This window comes from Pteropus alecto, unplaced genomic scaffold, assembly GCF_000325575.1.
Source record: "Pteropus alecto unplaced genomic scaffold, ASM32557v1 scaffold137, whole genome shotgun sequence".
Taxonomy (NCBI): Eukaryota; Metazoa; Chordata; class Mammalia; order Chiroptera; family Pteropodidae; genus Pteropus; species Pteropus alecto.
In genome coordinates this window covers 4224112-4224790 of record NW_006440135.1, presented here as the reverse complement: position 1 = coordinate 4224790, position 679 = coordinate 4224112, and the positions used below count along the sequence as shown (strand labels likewise).

General features: G+C 74.1%; 1 protein-coding gene across 1 annotated transcript in view; it reads right to left on the bottom strand.

Annotated features, from left to right (window-relative positions):
* TERT (telomerase reverse transcriptase) overlaps positions 1-679 on the bottom strand; it is a 21104-nt gene that overhangs the window by 18086 nt on the left and 2339 nt on the right. Inside the window, exon 2 of the mRNA XM_025050505.1 lies at positions 8-676. Coding sequence (XP_024906273.1) covers positions 8-676 — 669 coding nt within the window. The remainder of the gene's footprint in view (positions 1-7; positions 677-679) is intronic.

Below are 679 nucleotides of genomic sequence, written 5' to 3'. Positions count from 1 at the left end.
AGGATGCGCAGCCGGCCTCGCGCTCGCGACCCAGCGGCCTGACGGGGCGACAAGTCCTGCGCGGCTCGCCCTCCCCAGACGCGGCTTCCGAGGTGGCTCTGGTGAGTGTCACCACGCGGGGACTGCCGTCACCCGGCCCACGCGCCCTGCCCAGGTGGGCCTGGGACGCCTGCCTGTCGGGTGGCAGGTCCGGCTCCAGGACCAGGCCGCGCCTGGGCCTCTTGGCCTGAGGCGGACTTCCTCCCGCGCCGCCCGGACGCCGCCTAGCGCCGGGAGCCCGCAGGCCCTTGGGTCTGCCGACCTCCCTGCGGCCACCGTTCCAAGCCTGGCAGGTTGGTCCGAGGCCCGTCAGGGCCCCGCCCGCGTGTGGCGTTGTGCAGAGGTCGTAGAGCGGCAGCCCACACACCTGGTAGGCGCAGCTGGGGGCCACCAGCAGGTAGAGCGCGCAGCGTGCCAGCAGGTGGGTGAGCACGTCGTCGCCCACGCGGCGCAGCAGCAGCCCCCACGCGCCGCTGCCGCGCAGCGTCTCAGTCACTGTGTTGGGCAGGTAGCTGTGCACATTGGTCGTGAAGGCCAGCGGCGGGCCGTCGCGGTCCCCGTCCAGCAGCGCGAAGCCGAAGGCCAGCACGTTCCGCGCGCCGCGCTCGCACAGCCTCTGCACGACCCTGGCCACCAGCTC